At 55.8% G+C, this 22,165-nt stretch overlaps 1 protein-coding gene across 9 annotated transcripts in view; it reads left to right on the top strand.

The window, feature by feature from the left end:
• Nucleotides 1-2,792: 2,792 nt before the first annotated feature.
• DAB2IP (DAB2 interacting protein) overlaps nucleotides 2,793-22,165 on the top strand; it is a 70,431-nt gene continuing 51,058 nt past the window's right edge. For 3 of the 9 annotated variants that reach the window (XM_087879646.1, XM_087879645.1, XM_034436193.3), the window contains exon 1: nucleotides 2,793-4,472. In XM_087879646.1, coding sequence (XP_087735772.1) covers nucleotides 4,430-4,472 — 43 coding nt within the window. In that variant the 5' untranslated portion in view covers nucleotides 2,793-4,429. Of the gene's footprint in view, nucleotides 4,473-11,327; nucleotides 11,575-12,325; nucleotides 14,374-19,235; nucleotides 19,582-22,165 lie in introns of those variants that run through there. The other 6 variants (XM_087879642.1, XM_087879643.1, XM_034436191.3 and 3 more) reach the window with 3 other exon arrangements.

Genomic DNA, 22,165 nt, shown 5'->3' with positions numbered 1-22,165 from the left:
CAACCAACCGAAGTTGGGTGCAACGGCCAAACACATTACTTACAGACCGACTGTGAGTAAGTTCTTGCCTCGCCTTGCTTTCTTTTTTTTTCTCAAGAAAGTTTTTATTTTTGTCTCTCATAAACGTCATAAACAGTCATTTATCCACCATTTTTCATTCATCTTATCTTTTAACTTTCATTTTTAATTTTTACTTATTTGGGGCTGCTCTTTTACCGTTTACCCTTCTTTATTTTGCCACAACCTTTTTTCTTCTCCTCCTCCCCTTCTCTTCCTTCCTCTATCTCCTCCTCCTTTCTTCGTTCTTCCTCTCCTCTTTCCTACTTCCCCTTCTCTTCCCCCACTCCTCTCTTCTTCCCCCTTCTAAACTTCTCTCCTACTCCTCTTTCCCCTCCCTTTTCTTCCTCTCCTTTTCCCTTTCATCTCTCTCTCCCTCTCCTCTCTCCTCTCTTCTCCCTTCCTCTCTCTCTACTCCTTCCCCGATTTTCTATTTATCTCTATTTTCATTTCAATTTCTTATTTGATTAGTATTTATTTCTATTTCATCATTTGTGTACATTTTTATAATACTCACTTTTTCCCTTTTACCCCCCCCCCTTTCTCCTTTTACCTTTTCTCTATTTATTTTAACTCCATACCCTTATTCGTATTTCCTTTCTATCCACTCGTAAAATTTATCCCATGTCCTGAAATACATCGACTCCTCTTTATCTTTTATCCTCAATGTTAATCTATTCATGTCTCTCTCCTTGGTTTCTGGGGAGGTTCTCATCTTGAGAAAAATCTCATCTCCAAAAAAAACCCCCAAGATTGTTGAACTTTCTGCTTGCTTGAACTGTTGTATTTCATGGATTCTTCTTCCTCTTGTGCCGTGTCCGTCATCAGACGTTGGGTGATCATGTTGGCCATCCTATTTTTATCAACAGCCGCACGAAAAAGTGCTGCTGAGTTTTGCCCAAACCGGTCCCTTAGATTTTGAAGCCACGATGTTCTTCTTCCGCCTGGACCTCCTTTGCCTTCCATCTTTCCTTGGAGGGTTAAGCGAAGGATGCCGTATTCTTCCGGCATCCCATGTCCCAAATATTCTAACTTTCACTTTTTAATGGTGAGGATTGGATGATTTCCCTTGGTTTTTCCCAGGCGGCTTATCACCTCCTCCTTTCTGATTTTGTCAACCTAGCTTATATGTAACAGTCGCCTGTAAATTCCACCTTTCCGGTCTCTTCGAGTGGCTAAGGAAAGCCAAAATCCAGTGGGGCTTTGGGGGGGGGGAGAGAGGCGGGAGCCCAATTCCGCTTCAGCTGTGCCCCCTAGTGGTCAGTGGAAAAGTAGACTTTTCCCAACTTGGATTTCATTATTGTTTGTTCTGATAACTAACAAACAATAATGAACACCTGGTTTTAAGGTGGATGTTTCCAAAACGTTGCACTCAGGGAAAAGCAAGGAGGAGGAGGAGGAGGAGAGGGAGGAGACCCTTGGATTTGTCTGACTGGAAACCAAGTCTTAAGATGCAGCATCCCTTTCAGTCTTTGGCGAGATGCTCGTCCGTGCCGGCCCCCCAGCAGAGGGCGCTCAGACCCCTTTCATGGACAGATGCAAGCCAGCCAAAACTCACCTTGGAGAGAGAGAGCCTGCCGAACGGGGGCAGTCTACCTTTGGAAGGGTCAGTGCTCGGCTGGGGCCAACGCACCACTTCCTCAGGGACAGACTGGGTGGGACTTCCAAGATGAAAAATGCGGCCAGGTTTTTCTCCTGCTCTCCAGGCGTTAAAAGGTGGGCCATCACCTGAACGTAAGCGCAGGAGGATTCGGGTCCCTGCAGGGAGCTCAGGCTGGGCTGTTGGCTGCCCTCCGTTCTGCCCGCTCTGCTGCTGCCTCCCTTCCCTGGCTCCACCGCTTGCCTCTGGCCGGTGGGCCTGCCTTCCACGCTCCTTCTTGGTGAGTGCTGAACCTGACTCCAACTCTGAGGCCAGAGAAGCGGCTTTTCCTGCGTCCTGAGACGGGCTGGCCGAGGGACAAAGGCCGGATTGTGCCAGATGACAGGCACAGCAGCCTTGGGCAGGCGGCGGAGGGAGGGGGGCTGTCGGGGGTTTGGCCAAATGCCAGCATGGGAAACCACCTCCTCCTCCCCCCTCGTCCCCCTCCTCCAAAGCCGCCTCTTCTGCTGCCCCACTGCCCCTTTATCCCACTGCTGCGGGGGGGTGGGCAGTACTGCCAACATTAAGCATTGCCTTTTCCGCAACCCTCCAGCGAGCCAAACTCTTCCCACACAGCATTGCTAAGCAACCTGCGCACGGAGGGCTTTGCCTCCTGCAAGCGGAAGGCCTTGGGGGTGGGGGGGCTTCTCAGCCTTTCCCGGGATATGCCCCCCCTCCACTTCAGAACCTTCCACTGCTCAGGGAGGCCGTGAGGGAGAAGGAAACACTGGCACCCCGCCCTGCCCTGGGCAACCCTCAATCGCAGCAGCAGCCCCCAGAGAGAGAAGGAGGAAGAGGAGGAGAAGGCAGAAAAAGAGGACCCCCATTCTCAAGGGGGCAGAGAAGGGGGCCCTCGGGGAGACATCCGTGGGGCCAGAGGAGGTGCCCCCCAATCGGCTCTCATTTGACTTGAGAAGACTGAAGGGGGCGAGGCCAGGCCACGGCAGGCAAGGGGGGCCCTGTGCCAACAGGGCAGGGGGCGAGAGGTGGAGGGATGTAGGCTCCACGGAGGCCCGGGATTTGCTGAGGGGCCAGCTGGGAGGGTTTTAGCACCAGGCCAGTGGCTGAGGGCCTTCCCTGCCCTTCCCTGCTGCTCAGATGCATCTCTGCAGCCTCCCAGTTAATTTCCTTTCCTGCTTCTAACGGCTTCCTCTGCCCCCAGCAGGCCATCGCCGCCACGTTGAAGGGGCACGAGCGGCTCTCTTTATCCGCCTGAGCCAAAGACACAGCCAGTTTATCCCACTCAGGCCGCCTGGCTGACCTCCACTCTCTTTCTCTCTCCTGCATTGGGGGGCAGAACATCCGGAGCTGCTAGAAAACTGGGCACCAGCACTTGGGGGGCATCCATCCACCAAGGTAGACTGCTGTGAACTGGGAAGCTCTGCTCCAGCTCTCGGAATTCCAGAAGGGCTCCCCATCTTTCAGAGGAGGAGAGATGCCCAGACCGCCTTCCTCGGACGACAGCTTGCAGCTTCTCATGCTTGAAGGAAATGGTTGGCAACCCAGACACTGATCTGCAAAGCCTGGGCCGAGTCTTGGCCAGCAAACCCCTCCTCGTGCCAATCGTGGCTTGATGGGAAGCCGACTTGTGTGGGATTGGCCTCTCCAGGGAGGCCTTTGACAGAAGCTTGTTTAGCAGCTTTGTGGAATATCCGGTCAGTGAAGAAGAGAGAGAGAGAGAGAGAGAGAGACAAGCCGAGTCTCCATTTCCAGTTTTTGTTCCAAAACCCGCAAACTGGGCCACGTGGCTGCGAGGGCCCCCACTCTTTGCCCTCCCCTGAGTGGCCTCGCTCTGTGCGGCCCCCGCAGATCCTCCTGTGTCCCTCTGTAAAGCTGGACCCTCCACTGGGGCAGAGAGAGCCCAGAGGCCGGCCTCTTCCTCCGCCGCTCCCAAAGAGGTGGGATGGGGCTGGCAGGGGCCTCCGGAGCTGTTCGGTCCCACAGCCATCCGGGTGCCAAGAGCAGGCGGCAACGTGCGCAGCTTCTAGCAAGGGCTGGGCAGCTCTGAAGCCCACGCTGCCAGCAGCCGCCGCCACCGCCACGGAGTAGCGACAACAAGGGAGCTTGCTAAAGGAGCCCAAGCCGGAGACGGAGCTGCAGGAAGGAGGCGCAGAGAGTGACTGAGGCTTCGCCGGCTGGGAGTGTGGGAAGCTCAGCTCCTTCCTGGCCTGCTGGTGGACAGATTTGCTGCGGGACATTGGTCATTGCAGACCTTCTGAGCCGGAGGAGGGGGCTCTGGCATCCCGTGAGGCGAGAGGCAGCAGAGGTCTTCTCCCAGCCCCCGAGACTCTGGGGCTCTTCTTGTTCGAGGCCAAATCCTCCGTCGGCTTTTGTGTCGTGCAAGAAGGGGGTTTGGAGGTTGCCTTGGCCCACCCTCCTGCTTTGCCCTCCCCCTCTTCGGCCCTCCTGGCAGCTCTGCTCCTGGGCAGCCTTGCCACTTTCTTCCCATTCCTGGGAAGAGGGTAGGACTTGGGGCAGGGAGGGCCAGAGATGCCTCTCCGGCCTCAGGGCTGGACAAGGGCCAGCCAGACCCAAAGGTCACCTGTCAGACCAGGAGAGCTGCCCGGCTGTGCCATGCCAAGGAAGAGACGGGTCCCCTTACGGAGCTGGCCGGAGCTCGTAAATCAGGAGGATCGGCTGGCGGCTGCGAGGATGAGCACCGGAGAGGGGTCTGCTTTGGACTGCTGAGGCTCCCTCCACCCTCCCCGGCTGGCAGCTGCCTTCCTAGAAGCCATGGAGCCACACCACCCATCCGACCAAGAGGAGAGTTCTCGGGGTAAGGGGCTCCGACCTTAAGGGTCCCTCCTACCTGGATGGGATTTCCCCTTTGCGTTTTGGGGGTGGGGAACAAGCTGCTGAGTCCTCCAGCCTGGGCTTTGTTGGGGTCTGGCTTGGAAAGGGACAGGCCAAGCGCCTTTGACCTCAGGGTGCTTGGGGTTGGGGGCCTCGTCTGGGGCCAGGTATCCTGGGGGCCAGGTTGAGTAACTCAGCCAAGGACTGATGCCTTTATGTCCAGCACTAAAAGAGGCTTTCACTTCTGCGGAGTTTGTTATGAGCAAGGACGTGGCCTTGAGAGGGCCCGATTGGGAGCTCTTCAGGAGGCAGAAAATATCTTTGTGCAATGCTGAGAACTTTGCGCAATCATAAGGTTATAAATGGAAGGGGTGGTCTTTCAAAAGATGCTCCCCTTCAGATCTCCTTCCTTCCTTCCTTCCTTCCTTCCTTCCTTCCTTCCTTCCTTCCTTCCTTCCTTCCTCCCTTCCTTCCTTCCTCCCTCCCTCCCTCCCTCCCTCCCTCCCTCCCTTGGAGGTCTGTACATTGGAGAATGCTGCGTATTTGATGGAAATGTATATAAAAATGGGTTTTCTTACATCTTTTGCAACAAATGCAAAAACGAGGCAGACATTTTAAGCATATTATTTCAACGCACATGACGTGGACCAGCCACAGATTCTTCAATGCATCTTGTCTTTCGGTCCTTCCCAGCCGAGCCGGCGATGGCCCTGATGGCTGCGGATCCGGATTGCTGCTCAGGATCCCCTCGGGATCAGGAGCCTTCCCTTGCTGGTGGCTGGTGGGAACCACCCAGTTTCCTATGTATCTTTTGCACGCAGGGATTGCCTTTGGCTCACCCTGGTTTCCCCTCCATAATCCTTGTGGCCCTTGAATGAAGAACGCTTCATTTTCACGGGTGGATCTGTGGCACACATTCATCTCGTAAGATAGGCTTCGGGGTAGAGATGAGCTTTGTGAGAGTGGCAGAGATGTGCCAGGATGGCCAACTGGGAGGGAGGGAGGGACCCTGCGTGGCGTTTGAGAATGGCACCCAGAGGGCCAAAAGGAAACCCAGCTGCACATTGCTAGGAGTGGACTTTGGCTGTGAAGGTTTGGTGAGCATGGATGAAATTTCTCTTTGCTGGCTGTGGCTGGAGGAGGAAGGGAGAGGGAGCTCTCTGGTCAGCTGGGGGTGAGCCAGCAAGAGCCTGGACTGGCTTCATCCTCTCCTCCCAGGTAGACTGCCCTTGAACCGCAGGCTTCATTAGAGGAGGTGACTGATTGCCATGGAGAGGAGGAAAGATTGGAGACCTTGGGAAGTTCAGCCTGTAGGAGGGAGGGAGGGAGGCTTCTTCCCTGAAGGCGGGACAAGAAATCTGGAGTTGAAATTGCAAGAGAGAACAAGGGAAGTCTTGGATTGGTAGCAGCTGACAGGATCGTCTTTCCGACCCACAGAGATTGGGGGAATTTGGGAAAAGGCCCGTATGATTTGCAAGCTGCCACCCTCCATAATGTGGGGGAGAGGAGTTTCCTTTTGCCAGAAGGCTGGGCTGGAGGGGCTGCCATGTCCCGGGTTCTTCCCCAGGGCTCCTGCAAAAAGGGGTAGGGCTGGGGGGGGGCTGGTAAACGGTGGGCCGCTGGAAGGAAGGAAGCAAGACGAGCCCCATGGCTGCAGGGGGAAATGGCGTCGAGCTGGAGAGCGAAGGTGGGGGGAGATTGGCAAGGGAAGCTGGGTGTGGGAGGAAGGCAGGCAGGAGCCGTTGCCATCTCGGCTGAGAACCAAAAGGCTGGGGAGAAAATGCCTTTTGCAGACCCGGGTCTCATCTGTCCAGCTTTACGTGGTCTTCCAGCCTTCTATTTTAGGCAGATCCATCTGGGCCCAGAAACTTGCGGTGTCTGTGTGTGTGGTGGTGGTGTGGGGGGGAGATGCTGAAGCTGACAAGCTGGATTTGCACGTCCCTCTTTAACTGGGGGGGCTGAATCCACCCATTTACTGGGTTGATGCAAGAGAGCAAACCATAAGCTGAATCTACATAGCAGAGCAAGCCATCCCAGGCCCCTAAGTGGGTGTGGGGGAATTTGGGGGGCTCCCGTGAGTCAAGGTGCATTGAGGGGGCTCTTTTGCTCTGGAGGGTCATCCTGGGTCATGTGCCCAGCAGAATCCGGTGCCAAGAACACCGGCGGCCCCTCACTCTTTGCCCTCTGCTGCCAGCTGGCTCTCCTGTCCCATTTGACATGTGGCTGCATCCCCTGTGGTCTCCCCCCCAGGCCCCCTGTGAGCCCCCCTCTCCTCCCTGACAGTCAAAAGCTTCTTGGAGAAAGTCCCTGGGGGTCCCTGTGGGCCGAAATGAGGCTGCCATTTCTTGGAGGCTTTTGTCTCCAAAGCCCTAACCCCGGTTCTGAATCTTGTAATTTCTCGGGGCACCTGAGGAGTCCTCGGCTTCCTCCTCCACCCCTGCCCCCGCTCGGCAGCCTGGCACAACTGTGGGCACCTTCCTTCCTTCCCTCCCTCCTCTCCCCAAACAGCTGTCCCCCTCCCCCTCCCAGTTGGTTTGATGGCAAGCACACAGCATGAGCCCTGAATGAAAACTCAGCTGCTGGCAACAAGCACAGGTGGTGTGAAAAGAAATTTGCAGCTGCTGAAGGGCCCATGGATACATGTGTGTGCGCACACACATATATATATACGCATGCACATCTTAGCGCATGCAAACACGCTGCTCTTAAAGAAAATTCTGCAGCATTGAGCCCCCACTCAATTTCTCTTTTAAAAGAGCCAGCAGAAGGCGTGGGAGACCCCCGCATACACACGTTGCATGGCACACCTTTCCTTCCGCCTCTCCTCTCTCTGCCTTTCCTTTTTTCCTTCCAGTTCTTCTCTCCCCAACAAGAAAAGGCTGGGAAAAGAGTCCGGAGGGCCCTTCGTCCTCCTTCCTTCAGATTTTGTCCCGTTTAAAAACATCTAAAGTTTGGTGGTTACTGTAAGCGATATTCAGACTTCGATTTTTCTGGAGGGAGGGAGGGAGGGGAAGGAAGGAAGGAAGGAAGGAAGGAAGGAAGGAAGGAAGGAAGGAGGGAAGGTGGCCCCTGGAGGGTCCCTGCTCATTGGTCCCAGTGGCAGGGGTCTGGCTGGGGGCCCCCTTGGTTCTCTGCCCCCCTAACCTCATCTGCCTCGGCTGCAGCTAGCTTTCCCTTCGCAGCTCCCTTGGGGTTATCTGATCCAGGAGGAATGCGCCTCCCTCTCCTTTCAGTCCATCTCCTCTGCGGATGAATTCTTCACCCTCTTCTGAGTCTTGAGCGGTGACCTTCCAGGCTAATCCAAGGAGGACGAACTAAAGAGCTGCCAGGGGGTCTGGCTGGACCCAAGCCCCCAATGTGGGCGTGCAGAGGTGACCCTGACCAGCCTGTTAGCTTTTCAACAGAATGAAAAGAAGCTCTAATGGTACAGGGCCTCTTGCTCGGGCTGGGGTTGGCCTAGAAGACCTCCAAGTTCCCTTCCGACCCTATTTTCCTATCTTCTAAGTTCATCCCTCCTTTTTCTTGGTCTTTCCAACCCCCCAAAAGCCAAATCAACGAGCCTTGATATCAAGAGCAGTCTACCTCTGAGTATCCGATGGCCGCATTTTGGAACCGCTTGGGACAAGTATTTGGATCCCCTCCGATGCATCTTTTTCTGTAGACCTTTGACGTAAAACACAGCAAGACCCAAGGACCACGCTGGGTAGCCAGACAGGACTTTGCCTGGGACGGGTAGGGGGCTTAGAGGGAGAGGGAGAGGAAAAGAGGTCTCCGGCAGCCCCCTCTGAAGAGTAAGGGGGCTCCACTTTCCAGCCCTTCCCCTCTAGATTTCTCTCTTTCCCAGTTGGTCACTATCTCTTAAACTCTTACCTTGTTGTAAATTCCCTTGAAGTCCTGGCTAGATCTGCATAGGATCAGCACTGATCCCAAGGATTCACGGAGATAAAACTATTATCTGCAGATGGCATGTCTCCAAACCGCATGGCTAATTCTGCACCCTTTCCCCATTTCGGCAGGTAGCCCTAGTTACTGCCTTCTGCAGAATCAAACCTGCACCTCCCAGGTGAAATTCAGTGAACGGGGCAAACCCCGTTGCCATTAAGACGGGGGTGTCTTCCGTTGGCACCGGCCTCTGGGGTGCAAGTCATTCGATGGTTCTGTCACTCCATTCAGAATTACATCAGATCTGTGCCTGGCATGCCTAATTAAAGTCGGGGGTGGGAGGGAAGCTTTGACTTTGAAACCGCTTTAAAAACAAAACAGACCCCCGTTTCATATTTTTAGTTCTGCTCTCTATTAGGAACACTTAATGCATCTGCAAATAATAATAGCACTCTTTCTTTTTCTTTCTTTCTCTCTCTCTCTTTCTTTCTCTCTTCCCCTTCCTCTCTTTCTCTCTCTCTCCCTCTTTTTATCTCCCTCTTTCTTTCTCTCTTCCCCTTTCTTTCTTTCTTTCTCTCCCTCTCTCTCCCTCCCTCTCTTTCTTTCTTTCTTTCTTGGAATAATATTTCAGATATTGGCTGCATCCTGAAAACATGTCTCTCTCTGCCGCTGTTAAGACAAAGAAATCTGTGAATGAACAAATGGGGGAGCGGGGGTGGGGGGAAGAGTTGGCAGGTTGCCATTTCAAGATATTCCCATTTCTTCTGCCGCATAATTAATGCCATGTTTTATTAGCAATGAAAGCTGGGCTTGTTTTGCACAAATGCTCAAGCAGTAAAGTGTGACTCTGCAGACAGTGAAAAAAAACCCCGCGTGTAACATTACTTTTGCGATTTATCGCCTGCCAGAGTTGCTTATTCACTGTGTAAAACAAGTTTATTGGTGTTTGGCCAATGGCGGCCTGAAAGCCTTGGGGGCAAACGCAGACCCTCCCTCAGGCAGCTTGCAGATAAACCTGCTGGGACAAATCTAATGCCCACCCACCAACATTTCTCTCCCCCCACCGCCCAAGAGCAGGCACCTTTCCGCCTCCAATTCTACTCCGCTTCCAAACTTTCCTTGAGTTCCTGCTTTCTTTGTGGAACCTCCACATTCAGAGGCAGTCTACCTCTGGAAACGTGCCTGTAGGTTCTTCAGAGTGGCTCCAGAAAGGCAGAGGTCTAGAATTCCTTAAATCCCTTTAAGATTGGACTCTGTATCCACCTAAGAGTCCTATGGTGCCTCTTCCTCTGCCCAATGTTAGGGTCCTTGCTAACATTGCTTTGACTTTGGGGAGCTTGAGGAGAAGCCCTCTGAAATGGGGAGGGTCGCATCTGGATGACCCTCCGACAGGCTCCCCTTTGGAGGCCAAGAGGCACCTGCTAACTGCTGAGCGTGACCTTGTTAGACATGACAGAGCCCTTCTTTCCGTCTTTGCCTGAATTTTAATTCCCTTAATTAATTGCCTGAAGTTCATGCTGTTTATTAAACCCTTGGAAATTCACGAGAGCAATTCCAGCATGGAGAGCAATCAGGCAAAATGGGGAGTGGGCACCCGGGCGATCCATTCATCCACAGAGGGTGCTGCTCTGGACCCCATCTCCAAACCCCCTGGAGGGGAGGGGAGTGGGCTAGAATGGAATGGAATGGAATGGAATAGAAATTTTTTATTGGCCAAGTGTGACTGGACACAGAAGGAATTTGTCTTCGGTGCATATGCTCTCGGTGTACATAAAAGCAAAGATACATTCGTTAAGAATCATAAGGTACAACATTTGATGTCATAGGGTACAAATAAACAATCAGGAAACAATATCAATATAAATCGTAAGGATACCAGCAACAAGATTACAGTCATACAGTCATAAGTGGGAGGAGATGGGTGGTGGGAACGATGAGAAGATTAATAGTAGTGCAGCCTTAGTGAATTGACAGTGTGGAGGGAATTATTTGTTGAGCAGAGTGATGGTGTTCGGGAAAAAACTGTCCTTGTGTCTCGTCGTTCTGGTGTGCAGTGCTCTAGAGCGTCGTCTTGAGGGTAGGAGTTGAAGTTGGAGTCAGAATGGCATTGTCTGCTGGCCGGGAGCCAGAAGCTCCCCCCTCCCCGTCCAGCTGTCTTCAATGCCCCCCTCCAATAATCTCCGAGCCCCTCACCGGTCCCCCTCGCTGTCCTCGGGGGCTGCAAGTGAGGCACATGCCAGGAGGCAGTTGGAGCAGGGGGCAGCAACCCTGAGGCAGGGCACTGGGATGTCAGGTGGGCCGGGACCCAGCCGGATGGGATGGTGCCAGGCGCAGGTATCCGATGGCTTCCTTCAATTGGCTGAGGTCCCAGAGCAGAGGGGCCCAGCATCAGCGGCACAGCTGCCTCAGTCCTCCTGCCCCTCTCCTGCCAAGGGTGCAGAGGCCTCCTGGTGCCGGGGGGGAGGGGCTGCCTGAGGCCCTGCCCCCCCCACCCCAGATGATTGAGGGTCTGCACAGAGGGGCAGGCAGGCAGGCAGTTCAGCCTGGGATCCTCGCAAGGCTTTTGCAGCTCTCCAAACAAGAACACAAACACACACATGTGCCAACGGACAAGCCATGGGCTGGATGCTTTCCTCCAGAGTTATGGGGAGGGGGGGGAGTCGGAGGAGTGGGGGTTCCATGAGCAGCCTTGAGAGTCCCGGCTGCTCCTCCTTTGCATTCTGCTTTTCCCTCTCTCTCTCTCTCTCTCTCTCTCTCTCTCTCTCTCTCTCTCTCTCTCTCTCTCTCTCTCTCTCTCTCTCTCTCTGCCCTGTCCTGCTTCACAAACAGGATTGTGGTTTCCTGGTGTGCATCCAGTTTGTGTTGTGCAGTTGTTCCTCCAGAGGGCAGAAGAGGCAGCCGCCGGCTGGGTGTCCGGTGGAGGAGGTGGGAGAGTTTTTTTCTGGCACGGGGTCTCATTCCGAGGGAGAAGTGACACGGGAGAAATGGCATTCACCCCATCCTTCTCCTCTGGCGTGTTGACTTTGGACATGGCCAGGTTTTTGCGGCCATTCCACAGCTGATCTCCTCTTGCTGACCAGCTGCCTCTGAACCAGGGCAGCCATCGCGAGGCCCGGGTCCTCAGTGAGGAGCATGCTGAAGCATGCAGCTGCAGATCTCCCGGGCACGAAGGCAGCCGCCAACAAAGGGGGGGCCTTCAGCAGGTAACAACCCCACAGCTTGGGAGTGGGATCCCGGCTGCTCTCTGAGCTCCAGAGCTCAAAGCAAGCCAGCAAGGGTGCAAAAAGAGTGAGCTGCTGGGGGGGGGGAGACGGAAGACTTACGGCCCCCAAGGAACCCATTTGTAGAGGGGACCGAAATTCTGCGCGAAGTATTATTTAAAGGGCTTCTTTTAAAAATCTGGAAAAAGGGGTGGGGGCTTCCCTCGGTAAAGAGGGACATCTGCTTTCACTCAGGGAGGTAAAAAGGAGAGTTGTGCCCCAGTCCAGATGGGAAACAGAGGATCCAGGTCCCCCCCCCACTCCTCCTCCTCCTCCTCCTCCTCCTCCTCCTCCTCCGTCTGGGCCAGTCCGCCATAACAAACCTTCTTAAAGTGTTTCCTTTCATACTAGCAGCAACCGGCCTCTGCCAGGAGACTAATTGCTCACAGATGAGATTTTTTTTTTCTTTTATGGGATGCCAGATCAAAATGGGGGTGGGTGGGGGGCAGTGGGGGCAGGTCTGTTGTGCGGTCTTTGGGTGGGGGGAAGAAATGTTCACGCTGGATATTTGTACCAGATGCCGCTGTTTCCAGCGTTCAGAGTGGGGCTGTGCATCCTTGAGAGAACATGGTTGGGGGGGGGGGTAAGATGAGGATGAAATGGGGGAGGGGGCTGGGGGGGCCCAGGCAGTTACAGAGAGCCAGTTTTGGGGAGGGGGCTGGCAGGAAGGAAGGCAAAGAGCTTCGGAAGCCCTTCAGCCTGTTGGTCGTCTTGGCTCTTCCCTCTTGGACAGAGAGGGCATCCCGATCGATCGAGTTTCACCCCTGTGGGGTGCTATGGGGTGCCTGGCATTCACAGCCACAGACTCCGGATCGAGCCTCCTCAACTGCCCACAGTGGGGCAGAGCGGGTAGGACCAAAGGTCTGCCTGGCCGTGTCCTCTTCAGCCTTGCAGAGGCCCCTCAAGGAGGCTGGCAGGAAAAGGTTTTGGGGTCTGGAGAGGATGCGGCCTCTGCATCAAAGGGGGGACAGCCCTCCCTCCCTCCCTCCCTCCCCGTCTGGATCCAATTCTCATTTTTCCAAGCTCGGGGCAGCTTCTGCTGCTTGCTTCCCCCTCCCTCTGCCGATTTCCACCCCCTGAAATCCCCCCTTAATGTTGCGCACTGCTTCCAAGGGACGCCAGAGCAGATTCAGAAGGTTGAAAAGTAGCAGTCTTTCTGGGCACACCCAAGCTGGGGTATATATGTGTGTGTGTGTGTGTGTGTGTGTGTGTGTGTGGTGGGGAGGCAGCTTTTCAAAGTTGCCTTTCTGGGGAGCTTTAGAGGCAACAAGCTTCCCCCCCTTTTTTTTCCTTCTGTCCCATGAAAGTTGTTAGAGCAGCTGCGTTAAAAGGGCTCCCCCAAACCTGAACCCGGCTTTGAGGGGGAAGCTGGGAAGGATTCGAGCCCTACAAGGCTTGGGGGGGGACCCTTGCCCAGTCATCATCCTGGCTGGGGAGCCCTTCCTGGGGTTGGGCTGGAGTGTAGAGCTGCCCCCCCCAAGAGACCACACTCCCTGTGCCATGGAAGGCCTGAGGAGTGGTTGGGGAAAGAACTATGATGGGCTGCTGCCTTAGGAGGGAGGGTTCTTCACATCAGCCACTGCTGCAATTTAGGAGGCTGAAGGAACTTTCCCTCCCCCCCAAGACCCTTTCCAACTCGGGTGCCAGCCGCTGGGGCTCCCTGGCCAGGCCCTCCTTGGGCAGCTGCTTCCGCCCAGCTCAGCCTCCTCTCCGGCTGCCAGCCAGGATGGAGGGCTTGACCTGGAGGCAGCCATGCGCCAACCGGCTCCCCAGCCTCAAGAAAGTTTCTTGGGATTCTTTCAGCACAGCTCAAAACCTGGCATGGACTCCTCAGAGAGGGCGGCCGGGCGAGGCCAGTGCCCAAGCAGTAGCAGCAGGGTTTCCTCCTGCCTCTCCAGGGGCACCTCTCTCAGTGCTGCCGATGCTGTGAACCTCCGTGTTCCGAAGCAGCCTACCTTAAAGCAGCTTCTGCTTTTCCCTTAGGAAAAATGGAACCAGGGTGCTGTCATTGTGCCCCTCCTGTGGGCTTCTCCAGGCACCTAGCTTGGTCATCAGCGGGCTTCAGTGCCCACCTTGGTCCAGCAAAGGTCTTGCGGTGTCGGCCTCTTGGTCATCCCCTGCATGCTACATGGGGGGGGGGGGGAAGTGACTTCAGGAATAAAAGGGGCCGGCTGGCCTCAGAGGCGGCACCTCTTTCCTGGCAAAGGCTGGCAGGAAGCTGGAGAGGTGCCCACAGGTTGCAGCTGCCGGGGCATCCCAGGTGGCCCTGTTGGGGGGATGCTGATGGCCGTAGGAGGCAAGGCAGTTTGCTAGCAGGCCAGGGCCAAGCAGGCGGGGGAGGGTCCCCCTGGGAGGGTTGTGGGGGGGGGAAAGGCTGCCTCCCCAGCGCCCTTCTGCCGCGGCCAGAATCCAGCCCGGGCCTTCTTTCCTCCCGCCCGCCCGCCTGCCCTCCCGCCCTTCTTCCCCGCCGCCCGCCCGCCCGCCTGCCTTTCCCAGTCCCTGCAAAGCTTCCCGGGGGGCGGGAGGGCTCCGCGGATGGCTGGGCTGCGGGCGGCGCTCGGGGGCCCGGCGGTCGGGGCTGCCTTCGCCTCCTCCTGAGCCCCGCGGCGCCCAGAGCGGAGATGTCGATGAACGGCCGGAAAAGTGGCGGAAGACCCTCGTACTACTACCGGCTGCTCCGGAGGTCGCGGCTGCAGAGGCAGCGGAGCCGTTCGCGGAGTCGCAGCCGGCCCTTCCACCGGGGTAAGCCGGGCCGGAGCGGCGGCGGCGGCGAAGTTGGAGGAGCCGCTGGGAACTTTCCCGGCGAGAACGGCGGGATGGCGAAGCGCGGCCGGCGGGAAGCCCGGGAGGTCTTGGGGGGTCCCGGAACTGGGCTCGGGGGCTGGAAGCGCGGAGGAGGCTCCTCGGGGCAGGGGCGGGAGGCCGGGGGTCCCCTGCCCAGGCGCTCCGTCGGGCGGCGTCCTTGCGCAGAGGGCAGAGCCCGGCCTCTTCGGTATTCCGGATGGCCGGAGCCCCTCAGCCCGGGGCTGGAGCGGAGGCGGCCTTGGCAGACCCCGCTTGCCGAGGAAGGGCGCTCCCCGACTTGAGGCGGCGGCGTTTGAGGAGCGGGTGAGGGGCGCTGAGGGGCTCCGGGGGAAGCGGGATCACGGGGGGTGGCGAGAGAGACCGGGCAGGGAGGGAGGGAGGATTCCGGCTTGGGGGCAAGGCGGCGTTTTCTGCACCTGCCTGGATCCCAGAGCAGCAGGAGAGACCGGCTTTCATTCCGTGTTTGGCCCTGGGGGCGTTGTAGCTGGTGAGGGGCCCTTGAGGGCCCTGAAGAGGCTTTTCTAAGTGAGCTGGTGGTGGTGGCCTCCCATCTTCTCTTCTCTTCTCTTCTTCCTTTCCCCCTACCCCATCCTTCTTTCCTTCCTTCCTTGCTTGCTCTTCCCCTCCACCCTCCACCCATTCGACTCCAGGCGGCCGCTGACCCAGATGCAGCGTTAAAAATAAGCTGAGCTGCGGCTCCTTCCCTTCCAGGACCCCAAGTGCTCTTCCCAGTCAAGTGCCCCCGTGAAGGGAAAGGAGACTTTTCGGTTTCTTTCTCTTCCAGCTTGGCCCCGTTTCTCTCCTGACTTTCGTGGCCTTTTCCTGGGATCGAGCTGCCACGTTGTTTAGCCAGGGCTGCCACACACTTTGTGGCCACTGAGCCACCCTGATGCCGCCCTGGGTCGCCCAAATCTGGGAGAGGCTGGGCCGATGACCTTTGGCCTCCAGAGCAGGGCTGGAGTATTTAGGGGGTCCCTGGTCAGTGTTGAAGTCCGTCTGCAACTGTCCAAGATCTCCCGAAAGAGGCCCTTGGAGAAGGCCTTCACTTGGGCAGTTTGGGGAATTGGCCTCTTACGGGAACCGAACTAGACGGGCTAATTTAAGATTCGCCGTCTGCTTCAAACCCAGAAAGGGAGTTAATTCCAAAGCCGGTTTGTTTCTTCTCTAGTCGCAAGGGCCCCGCAGTGCTTTCCAAATGCCGCCAGCAGGAGGAGGAGGAGGAGGAGGAGAAGAAGAGAATAAAACAGCTTTTCCTCCTGGATAAATATTTGGCAGGATGTGCTTTTTGGCTCTCTGGTGTGTTTGTTTCCCGGAGTTGCTGCTTCTGCTGCTGCTGCTGTTCTTTGGGAGTTTCTGGCTTTGCAGATAAGGAAGGCTGTTCTGTCTGGACAGGCCGGTCAGAAAAGGCAGGGCATTGCTTTGGGCGGCTGGTGTTCGGGAGAGCCGGCACAGGCCATGGGGAGGCAGGCTCCTCTGAACGGCCAGGGGCTCGCGTGGATTCTGGGGTGAGGGGTGGGCGCAGAGGGGGCTCTGAGGAGACCAAACACTTGCATTTCTATCCTTCTGGGACAGTGCAGGAAAGAGGCCCATTTTATGTGCTCCCTGCAGCTCCTCCAGCTGGGCCTCGCCAGAAAAAAAAAAAGGGACGATGGGGACCACTGAGGGCATTTGGACTGACCCGTTGTATTTAAGTAATGCTATAGCAGAAATGGAGCTATGGAGATTTGGCTGCAGTAGAATGGAAGAGGGGGCAGGACAGTTTATGGCTTTTAATGCAGGACCCTCCTCCCCCGTGGCCTCAGAAAACTCCAGTCGGTTTAAATGTTTGGGGTATCTTGATATACTCTGTGTTTTTGGTTGTTTTTTTTTAGAGGTATTCTGGATGTTCTGCTCTCTTTGGGAGCCAAAAGAAGAGGCTGGGCTAACTAACAGTGGGCAGAGCAGATGTCCTCACTTGTAAGGCCCTTCCAGCCCCCTCACTTTTGTCCTGAAGCAGGGAGTCCCACAGACTGCCTCCTCACCATCGCTTGCATTGGGATGCTTCCTGGGCCTCTGGGTTGCCACAGCAACCAGTAGCATTCATCTCTGATGATTAAACAGTATCCATGGCAACTGAGTGAAGAGTTTGGGACTTCACCCGGTTTCTTTCTCCTTCCCCTTTGCCATCCCTCGCACGCTGAGCTGGGTTGCGCCCGGCGATCGTAGGCAGCCTGTGGAGAAGGCCTCAGAGGGAGCCAGCCGAACGGCAGAGGTGGAGCTGTCCGGGACCCCCTTGGGGGCCCTTCCAAAGTCAGCTTGCACACACTGAGTCGCAAGGCTTGGGGAGCAGAGAGACTCAGGGGTGCCCCGGCCTGAATCTTACCTGTCTTCAGTGCCCAGGAGTCCAGCTTGCAGGTCAAGCAGTGCCAGGATGCCTCCTGTCTTAGAATAGGCGACAGGATGGAAGGCAGGAGATTCCCTGAAGTTCACCAGTGGCCTTTCTCCTTTCCAGCTGGGAGACCCAAACTACAAACCTCCCCGCCGTCCAAGGATCCAGCCAGATGGGCCTTGCTCAGCAGTGGGTTCCACTTACTTTCACTACTGGTTCAGAATTGGGAGCGTGTGCATTTGCGCACTTGCTTCGCTCACGCACGGCATATGCGCAGAGCCTCCATAATGACGTCTGGGTGGAGCCTCTCGCTGCCACTACTACCGTTTCGCCCGAACCGGGGAGAACCGGTAGAAACCACCCCTGGCCTTGCTCTCCAAAGCCAGCCCCAGCCTGGTCCACTTGACAAGCGGCAGGGAGGGGAGGAAGTGTGTGACAGGCTGAGAGATCTGATCATTTTTTAATCGTTCCCCTCCCAGCTGCAGGGGAGAAACATGTTCGAGTCACAGGGCTTCATTAGCGAGATAAATTAGGCCATTGGCAGCATCTTGGCTCAGATGCCTCTGCGCGGTAGGCCAGAAAGACCCGACTTGGGGAGCTGGGAAGGGACAAAAGGTGGCAGGTGAGAGTGGCTCCCATCCGGCTTCAGCCACTGGGGTACCCACCGCCTTGGCTTGGAGTCCTGTCCTTTGGGGGGCGCAGCTTGTTTTGCTGCCCAGGTTTCAGTGGACGAAGAGCTTGGCTTCCCCTGAGATTGAAAAGGGATGGGAGACAGTCAGGCAAGGGATAGGACACAGGAGTCCCTGCATTTGCAAAGTTGAAATGGAATGGCATGTCCTCCTGCCCCGTGCTTGTTCGTGCTCCAGCCTTCCACAGGACTAGAAGCTTGGCTGGATTCAAAGATCCTGCATTATGGGTTTCCAGCGAGGTTGTAGAAGAGGGGAAGAGAAGGAGGAGGAGGAGGAGAACTGTTCTGTATAGTAGATATTTGCTGTCCCCCCTCCTTTCCAATGTATCAGGGGAGGGGGAGTGAGCGGTCTGTGAGCCTCAGGCACTCTGCCTGCTCCCACCATCCGGGACCCGCTTTGGAGGAGAGCGGGGGCTGCCCCAGGTGGTCTAGCCTTGGCAGGGGCTCCTTTCCTGTATCCCCATCAGCCTCCAGGCAGAACTTTCAACTTCGGGGAGAGCTCGGTCTGGAGTTTCCTCTTGGGGGGGAAATCAGGAAAGGCTTTAGGGTGAAATGTTGTGCCCAGGGTGGGCTCAGGGGCAGAATCCAGGCCCCTCTGAGCTCCACCCTTGTGCCAGTCCAGAGCAGGTGCCCGCCTGCTTCCTTGCGTGAGTCAGAAGAAGGACGCTGGTGCCCTCTGGTGAGGCAGAGGCCTCATTTCCTCTGGAATCTGGAGCGCTCGGCTGGGCCGCCTGCATTCCAGGAAGGAGGAATTAGATGGCGCAAAGTGGGGGGGGGGAATGGCGGCTGCCTTGGAAAGCCCGTTCCCAGCAGGGCTGTTGGACAGAGGAGGAGAAAGGAGGCCACCCGGATCCTTTTTAGGAAACGTAAACAGAGCGCTGGGTTTCGTGAGGATGCTGGGAAGGTAAACAAAACTTCCCAGGTGTGGCCTGGCAGGGTCGCCCGCCTGCCTGAACTTGACTCCGGGTAGAGCTGGGAGAGAGATTTGTTTGCATTTTGCCTTCTGAACCAGAAGCAAAGTTTAGACGGTTAGGTGTCAGTTTTTGTTGGCTAAATCGCCATCTGCAAGAAGCGCTTTTGCGGAAAGGCCCGCACACACCTGCGGCTGACCAGGGGGGCATTCCAGGCAGGAACACAAAAGGAGGGAGAAACAACACCAACCATGCGGAGAGGTGTCCCTGTGTGGACTCTAAAGGAGTGTAAACGCACCAAGAAAGAGAGACCCGTACACCCTCGGGCTGATCGAAATCTGTAAGGTTCGGGAAAGGTGGGCTCCACCCTCCCACTTGGATATTCCCAGAGTCTGGGCCAGAAATTTATTTGGCCACCGAGCAACCTTCAGTAAAGATCCTGATCGAGCCTTGATAATTGTCGGTATAAAGAAGGTGTGGTTGAAGTCTGTGAACCTGCAAGGAAGGGGAAATGGGTTCAGGTCTCTTTCCCCTTCCTTCCCCTTCCCTCTGCTGTCAGCTCCTGTAAGTGAGCCAAGGACCAGTTCTCTCCACACAACCTGCGCAAACGCAACACTCCCGCTTGGCCTTCGGTCGGTTGTGTTTGCCGCCCAGAACTGCACAGGCGAGGAAAATACCTGAACTCACTCCAGGTGATGCAGCTCCCTCGGTGGGTTTGGGGTGTGGCCAAGGCAGGACAGGTAAATCCAGTTCCACCTGGTTCTGCAGAAGCCCCGCCCCCTTTAAAGAGATCGGAGGGTGTCGGGATTTTCTGCCAATGGGCTGCCCAGAAGGGAGGCATCAGATGACGGGAAAGCCCAGTTCTCATTGGCCGGGCTGCCTTGGAAGAGAATTGGGGTGCGCGTGTGTGTGTTTGGGCTTGTGCCCCCAGCCTTTCTCACCTCCTCTGCCTCTGGGGTCCCTCTGAGCCCGTGGACTTACTCCAGGAAGCCCCCAAGGCCCAGGCCTTTCCTGCCAGCCCCGGATCTCTGCCATCTCCACCGGCCTTCCAGAGCTGGGCCCAGAACTCCCTTCTTCCGTCACCCAATGAGGTCACCCTCTTCCCCAACGAGGCTCCCTTGGGAGCTGCCCAGCTCGTCATGGCACGTGGGTTTCTGACGGGCGCTGCTTCCCCTTCGGTGAGTCAGCCTGCAGGGGCACCTGTTGAGCAGGGAGAACTTGGCAGAAGTTGGGGGCTCCCTCCTGGCCAGGCTGGTGTTGCCTTCCCAAGGCCTCCGTGGGCTTCTCTGTGGCCCTTAGGCTGCCTCTGCGGGCAGCTGATTCCTGGGGTGGGGGCACCTGTGGGCTGGGGGAGGCGAATCCACTGGAGCTGCAAGGCAGAATTGGGTGGGGGGGCTCCACTTCTTGGAAGCCAGGCCTTTGCTGACTTGCCGGTCAAAAGCTTGGTCTACCACGGGGGGAAGAATTGATGCCTGAGCCCCCATCAGACTCCTGCCGTGAGACGGGGGGGTAGGGGTGGGAGGGGAGTGTCCCCAGAGAATCAGCAAACCTTTCTCAGGATCTGTTTTTCTGAACACTCTTCTCCAAACAAGCATGTTTCTTTTTTCAATTTGTTTGTGTTTCTGGAAAATATTTTGCTTTTTTAAAAATGGTCTATTTGCTTTGTGGCGTTCAGCAAAGTTTGTAAAATGTTGCCTGGCTCTTAAGCAGAAAAAGGAAAAAAAAAAAAAGATACGGAGTTATTGCTAATCCGAAAGAGGAAATAGCCAAGAGCTTCCCAGATGAAAAAGGCTTCCATTCCTCAGGGGGAAACTTGCAGCTCAAAAATGCCACTTGGGAACGTCCCTCCCTCCAAGGAAACGGTGCTTGGCCGCAGGGAAAGGAAGGGGGAGGGCTAGGGAGTGGGGCTGGGTACTCTTTAAATCCTAGCTGGCTCACATTCAGAGGCCCCTTTGCAGTAGCTTGGAATCTGAGGTAGACTGCCTCTGGACATGGAGGTTCACAAGGCAGCTGCTGTAAAGCCACCCTGCCTGACACATTCTGAGCTTTCTGTCAAAGGTTTTATGCTGTCAAAAAGCCCCTCCTTGGATGACGGAGCGCCTGTCATTAAGGTGCAGGGAACGAGCCTTCTCGAGCATTGTGTACTAGCCTCGAGAAACGAAGGGGGTGCTTCAAAATGCTAATAAATATTAATAATCGGGCGTTGCTGCAGCTGGGACATCCTGGTGCCCCACGGCGGTTGGCTTTCCTACATGCGGAAGGAGAGGGGCATCTCGGTTTGGTAGCTTTATTTTTGAAAGCCAGGTTTGAAGGAGGGTCATTTCTAGGCAGGAAAGATGCACAAAGCCCAACTGTATGTTGATATGTCTGAATGTGCATTTCTGCATCTGCAGCCTCGGGAACAAAGGAGGTGGGACACACACCAGGCTCCTGTGAGCCGTTATGACCCCCCACCACCACTCATTTGGCCTGCAAAGAGGCAGGAGGAAAAAGCCCTGGAATTTAAAACCTCAGTAGATCCGTACAGAGGCCCACACAGAGTCCTTGGATATTTGGCGTGTTGCACCACAGCTGCTATGCTGCACTCAAGAAAGAAATGTAGGTTAACCGACTAATAGAGTTGGAAGGGACCTTGGAGGTCTTCTAGTCCAGCCCTAATCTAGCCATTCTGTCTATGAGCCTCCTGCCCAGAGAGGATGGGGCTAGACACCAACAGATGCCCCTGCAAAATAGGACGGCCTTCACATGGTCTGCAAACCTCTGTGGCGTCCGACAGCTGTTGCCGTTGAGCACAAGCCCTGGCTGTTCTCAGAACTGGGGAGGACAAACCGGAAGCCCCCTCAGTTGCAAGGGCTGCCCTGGGCCTTGGAGACAGGAGTCCTTCCTACAAGCCATCAGCTCCCCCCACCGTGAAAGAAGCAGGCCCTCCTCCAGATTTCATAGCAATGTTGCAACTTCATTTGTCCACCTGTGAGATTCTGATGCTCGGGACATCAATGGGGGTGCATAGCAGGGGTGAAATTCAGCAGGTTCTGGAGAACCGGTAGTGGAAATTTTGAGTAGTTCGGAGAACCGGCAAATGCCACCTCTGGCTGGCCCCAGAGTTGGGTGGGAATGGAGATTTTGCAATATCCTTCCCCCAGGAGTGGGGAGGGAATGGGGATTTTGTGGTATCCTTCCCCCGCCACACCCACAGAACCCGTAGTAAAAAAAATTTGAATTCCACCAGTGGTGCATAGCCTCACTTTATGCCGCTGTGTCCAGCTATTAATTTAAAACCTCCATAATGACACCCGGAGCCTTGGAAAACTGGCAGATTTCACCGTCTGGGGAGATTGGATTAAGGCCTGCTGGGATAGGGAAAGTCTTTCCCGCTCGCAGGTGGGCGCAGAGGCAGGAATCGAATCCGGGTCCCCCTTTGAGTTGCTGCGTCTGCCTCTGAGCCCAACAAAGCCTCTCCTGCACACGGCCAGATTGAAGCTGCTCGCTTTCAAGTGGCTCAGCCGGGATGTCATTTCCGAGCAGGGAGCCCTCCCAGCGATGCCTTTTGAGGGGCGAGAGAGTCGCTTGGGTGCACGGCTAACACCGCCACACGCACACGAAACCGTGTTAGCGCTGCAGGAGATTAGCCACCCTCTCCAAATCCCTTGGAATAGAGCAGGAATCTGCATGCAGCCATCCAGCGCTTGGCTTCTCCCCTGGCACATTCTGGTAGCTTTTCCGAACACGAAGCGTGTCTTGATTCCAAATAATAGATGCTTG

Source organism: Pantherophis guttatus, chromosome 16, assembly GCF_059756535.1.
Source record: "Pantherophis guttatus breed Tessera chromosome 16, ASM5975653v1, whole genome shotgun sequence".
Taxonomy (NCBI): Eukaryota; Metazoa; Chordata; class Lepidosauria; order Squamata; family Colubridae; genus Pantherophis; species Pantherophis guttatus.
The sequence above is the reverse complement of the archived record's forward strand: the minus strand, read 5'-3'. Positions and strand labels throughout refer to the sequence as shown.